Consider the following 5,568-nt stretch of genomic DNA (forward strand, 5'->3'; position numbering starts at 1 on the left):
TAGAGACTAGTGTCATGTTCATTCATAATTTCGTCATGAATCATTAATTATTTGAACCTCACTCACTCACTATAGGCGATATTTTATCGTTATCCAACAACGACGATTTATTTGGATCTAATGTCCAACTTGCATAGTAAAGATGAAAACAACAGAAGAAAAAGAAGAGAATTTTGACAGAAAATTTTAGGTGATAAATTTATATTCCCTTTGCTTGGCACACGAAAGAGATACGTCTATCTACTTATCTCCAAATGTATGATGTGCAAAAAAAACTGTTTTCTTTTTTACCAAGAATTTATTTTTCCCATGTCCTTTTTTCTTTCCTTCCAATTTGATAGAATATAGGGTGATCATGACATTCATCCAATACATAAAAATTGGGGACAGATTCACCTTTCAATCATTAATCGGGGCAAATGCCCCTTTCACTCTCGAATCTAATTATTGAAAAAATTTCAAACATGTAAATATATGATTTTTTTTTTTTTAGAATATATGTTAGTATATACTATGAGTGTGTTTGGTTTTTGGTATAAAAAAAGGTCGTTCAATTTTTTTTCATGTTTGATTGATCAAAATATTTATAAAATATTTTTTTTTGAACAAGAAATTCTTTAAAAATCAAGAAAAATAATTTCCCTAAAGGAAGTCGAGAAAAGAAATTTCCATAAATAGCATTCTACGCTCATTGTGATTTCCTCTCCACCTGCACCGTAACATCCCCACCCCACCCTTTCATATTTCTATAAAGTATTTTTTAAAATTATATATAAATGTTATTGAGTAATATTTTCTGCTAAATATAAAAAAATAAGCAAGAAAACCTGCACTTATTAATCATGAAAGTATTTTTAGAGGAAAATATATAATTCATTCATACCAAACATACCCAATGTCTCTACTAGTTATTGTCACGATAGAATAGTCAATTTAATGATATGTATTATTTAAAGAGATTCTTAGAATAGGATCAATATAATGATATGTATTATCTAAAGAGATTCTTTCTATGACTTTTACTGCAAATGGCATGGACCATGGTGATTCATTTTTAGCTATAGTGGACCTTTTAATCTCTTGAAAATTTAGAAGAAACATGGTATGAAAGACCAACTAATTAATTTTTCGGATAAATTTTTTTAACTTGATTTGAGTTTATGACAATTATTTTTAATTACATAAAAGTCATTTAACTATGAGAAAGAGGAATTTGTTAAACTCAATATGAATTACTACTACGTACTGATGAAATTTACCTTTAATTTTGCGGATGATTTCTCTACAAAACTTTTTCAACAATAAGCTGATAGTGCATGGAAAAGGTATAAGGCACAAAATCTTGGAATTGTTCCAAAGTTTCTCTTTATGCATGGAAAAGGAGTTCCAATTGACACCAAATGGACCACGCCAATTATGTCCAACCTTTAGGGGTGGACAAATGACATTCTGGAAGAAATTTTTTTAAAAAAAAAGGTTAATTCAAGAAAAAAATCAGATTGGTAATTTATTTAAGTTTTATCCAGGAATAATATACATGGTCCATTTCTCGATTGGTACGTATCATGCTTACGTATGAGCCATATTAATTTTCTCTATATCGTTTCGGTTTTATAGAATGTCTCTGGAAGAAAAAATGAGATTAACTAAATAAAAGTTGGTATTAATATAATACACACAAAAAAATAGAAGGACCACTTTATCGTACAAAAGTAATAGAGTAATTGTCAGTAAATATCAAGATCAAAATCGAACATCTAATTAGAATGCAACATGTTTTATTGGATTATGACTTTTCAATATCTTATCACAATTTCTAAATAGTAGTATACATTATAAACTTGTGTAGATCTCCATATATGATTCTTGATTTTTAAAAAATTAAAAGAATTTTAGTGTGTGCTCAAAAATTTTAGACCTGTCTTCATTTTAAGGAATGTTATATCACAAAATCATTGTCCTAAAACCCATTGAGAATGACAAGCCTTTAAATTTTAAAGATTGCCCTGCTCCCTAAGGCACCCCTAAAAGGAATCTCTATAGGACATTGATCACCTCTGGGATATAATAAAAATATAATCTCATCTTTAAGAAAATTAGCTATGTATTGATCATATCTTATATCAGTTTAAATATATATATATATATATATATATATATATATTTATTGGAATAGAAAATTTATCTCATCAAATACATGAAATTTCTACGTGATGACTTGCATACTTATATTATCAAGATAACTAAAAGCACTATGATTTTCACTTCTAAGATGTCCCCCCCAAACTAGCACCAAGATTAATTAAGATATCACAATCTAAATTAATTTATTACGGAATAACTCATCATATTCAATCATATTGCGTCTAGCATTTTGTATACATCATATAGTAACTATGATCTAGCTGTATGAGAGATTTGATTATGCAGTCCTATATAAATTTGCTTTTAATTTTATGTCATTTTTATATGTAATTAAAAATATCATTTTTTTCTATTCAATTTGTAAGTTTTTCACCGAAATGAATTAATTAACATCCCTTTAAAATTGAACGATTACGTTTAGTCGATTAGCTAATTAAATTTTTTCGAATAAAACTTGCATTATCCTCCCCATCTTGTAATCCCTTTCCTGTCATCCCTAACCTTGCCCCAACTGCTTTTTTTCTTTTTAATAAAAAAGAATGGTTAGGAAAACCAGATTCAAGTGTTGGAAACTAGTAGTATTGGCAAGTGGAGGCAGAAAGGAAAATAAAATAAAAGATGCATGCATTAATTCAGGTGGCCATTTTTTGGAACGTTTCTGAGAGGCGCAGAAAGGAACCGAAACAGCAATTCCAATGATATCAGAGAAACTAATGAATTAAAACTCTGCCACTACACAATATTGGATCGTTCTTCTTTGTCTTTTTGTTCAACCTATGTGCCTCCAAAATTAATTCGTGCACGGTAAAATTAAATTTTTCTCACCCGCCCCCCACCCATTCACATACTACTACACAAGATTAATGGCTTATGTCTGACACGTAAGAAAATATCAAGATCACCTCATTCAAATCAAACCCATGCAATCCCTTGTCTTTTGCCCTTTTATTTGCGCACATAGTAATAAAAATACTTTATCGTATTCAAATATTATAATTTATATTTTATATTATATAATAAAAGGAAATTAATACAAGTTCAATGTGATGGAATCAGAACGATATTCCCGGCCAGCTGCTTAATTCATATTGGTATCGGAGTTGATGGCAGTATTTATTTACTGCTATCAACAATGATTTTACGATTGAGAAACTTTAACTTTAAGTAGGTTGAAGAAAGAGAAAGAGAGATTCCGCGGCAGTAGGTTTTGTGGTTCCAAAGCAGCCGAGTCACCAAAATTTTAGATTCTTCTCCAACTGGGCTCTTCAATTCCTCCTCTCACCTCTTTCATTATAAGCTCCGCCCTTTTTTCCATCACCCATATTACCTTATTTCCTAAGTACAATTTTAATTTAGGAAATCGATCGATTGATATGGCATCAAGCTCACTTCAATCTTCTTCATGGACTCCACAGCAAAACAAGAAGTTTGAGAAGGCCCTAGCCGAATTCGATAAGGACACACCTGACCGCTGGCAGAATGTGGCGAAGGCCGTAGGAGGTGGAAAATCGGCCGATGAAGTGAAGAGACACTACGAAATACTTATTGAAGATCTCAGGCGCATCGAATCTGGCCGTGTCCCTCTTCCTAATTACACCCGTGAACAACAAAGGTATTTTTAATGATACCTAATGTATTTTTTTTTATTATCATTGATATATTTTACATCATACCATTCAAAAATATTCTTTATTTGGTTCAAATGAGTACTTTAATTACTTTACATATTTCTAACTTTTGTTTATTTTGTAAAACCTAAGAAATATTCTTGCCTTTTTGTAGTATTCAGTTAGTATCTTCTTTTCAACTTTTGTTTTACTTTACTCGATGTAAAAAAACGTTTGCGTTTTCTTGATTATGGTTAGTTAGAGGATTAATCCCCTTTAGAACACGGTTGATACAAGAGTAAGATCGTAACTAGAGTTATTTTCTTAATCTAAAGTGATTAATTAACTAGAGTATATATATTTGAGTGTATATATACATATATATATATATATATATATATCAAACTTCTAATCGAACTTAATTTAGAATATATGTTGTTTATGGTCTAGGCCGTTTGCATGTAAAATTTTCATACTAGTAATTTCACTACGCTTCTAATTATTAACAATATGAGTCTCTCTTTCATTTCACTTATTATAGATTTATTTATTTCTTTTTTTTAATTCTTCTTTTGTAATTGTTGAGTAGGCTTCTGAGGTATGTGAACCTGCACTAGTGAGGATGTTGGCAAGAAGATATTAAGGTGGATATCACTACCTATCAAGTCAAGTATATGACAAAAGAAAAAAAAAAGATGCCCTTAACAGTACTCTATGGAAATTGCATTGTACCTTGTCCTAATTATGTAAAATAGTGTACGTTTTCTGCTACTTCCACCATGTTTTATTGTATTGTACTAGTACCGCAATATCTTATCGAATCGTATGAATCTCTTATATATGTCTCTCAAGTTTCAAAAGAAATGAGCATATTTAATTTATTACCTCACATGCAACATGTCGAATAATTGTGCATGTGTTTTTTCGGTGGGGTTCTATCATTTTGTCATCGCAAATTCAACTTAATTAGTCCTTGGATTATACATCATAGTATATCCATCTTCTATTTCGTTTTAGTTCTTCAAAAGAATGAAATCTTTTTATACTCGACATACTTTGTAATCATAAAAAAAAAATGTCTAAGGTCACTGCAAGTTCGAAATAAAAAAATATATACTTTATTCCTTAATTAGATATGTTCCCAGTCAAACTCCTTTTGGAATTAAAGTTATAAAAAGAGAAAGAAATATTTTTTTTAAATAAAAAGTAAAAGATATTTCTTTGGAAGGCAATTAAGGGAAAGTGGAAAAGGACACATTAATTAAAATTGATACGCAAAAGATAGTATGATGATTGACTTGATGTGACTGTTTGGTATTACGACTCTTCTCCATACCTCTGAAATATACCATCACCATCCATATATTATCCAAATCAGATATATAGGATTGCAAATGGAAGACAAGAGAGAACAATGAACAAATTTATTCACTTGAAATTAGATTAAAATTGACCCTATATTTGCTATACTTGCTTTATATGAAAATCAATAATTCTTTTCCTGGTTTCATACTTCCAAGTTACAAATAAAATATCGCTGTCACACTAGCTAGGGCTCCATGAAAGGAAATGATTGACAATAAATTGTTGGAAAATATATATCAAGGACACAAATTTATATGAAGAAAAACACAAAGACGAAGGTTTGATAATATGAACAAAAAACATAAAATTGTATGCTTGAAACACGTGCAAAACGTTTTTCTAAAAATGATATTTGCTTCCTCTCATCCACGAGATTGCTATGGAATTGTATGCAAATAGTTTTAGTTGATATAACAATCTTATGAATATCTGCACTAAGCAAATAGTGAAG

General features: G+C 29.9%; 1 protein-coding gene and 1 non-coding gene across 2 annotated transcripts; one reads left to right on the plus strand and one right to left on the minus strand.

Moving 5' to 3' along the window:
- Nucleotides 1-1,531: 1,531 nt before the first annotated feature.
- On the minus strand, nt 1,532-1,635 carry LOC129888127 (U6 spliceosomal RNA). The gene has a single exon (XR_008766554.1). It is a non-coding gene; the product is annotated as a U6 spliceosomal RNA (small nuclear RNA).
- A 1,809-nt stretch (nt 1,636-3,444) lies between these two features.
- LOC129884484 (protein RADIALIS-like 4) lies at nt 3,445-4,593 on the plus strand. Its single transcript, XM_055958778.1, has 2 exons — nt 3,445-3,757; nt 4,342-4,593. Exons 1-2 carry the CDS (start codon nt 3,519-3,521, stop codon nt 4,367-4,369), a joined length of 267 nt encoding a protein of 88 aa, XP_055814753.1. The 5' UTR covers nt 3,445-3,518; the 3' UTR covers nt 4,370-4,593.
- Nucleotides 4,594-5,568: the final 975 nt, after the last annotated feature.

Source organism: Solanum dulcamara, chromosome 4, assembly GCF_947179165.1.
Source record: "Solanum dulcamara chromosome 4, daSolDulc1.2, whole genome shotgun sequence".
Classification (NCBI taxonomy): Eukaryota; Viridiplantae; Streptophyta; class Magnoliopsida; order Solanales; family Solanaceae; genus Solanum; species Solanum dulcamara.

Bases quoted from the DNA above. Each gene is read 5' to 3' on its own strand.
- LOC129884484 (XM_055958778.1), top strand. From the start codon at position 3,519: ATGGCATCAAGCTCACTTCAATCTTCTTCATGGACTCCACAGCAAAAC. The intron at 3,758-4,341 runs GTATTTTTAATG...ATTGTTGAGTAG, and splicing joins TACACCCGTGAACAACAAAG to GCTTCTGAGGTATGTGAACC.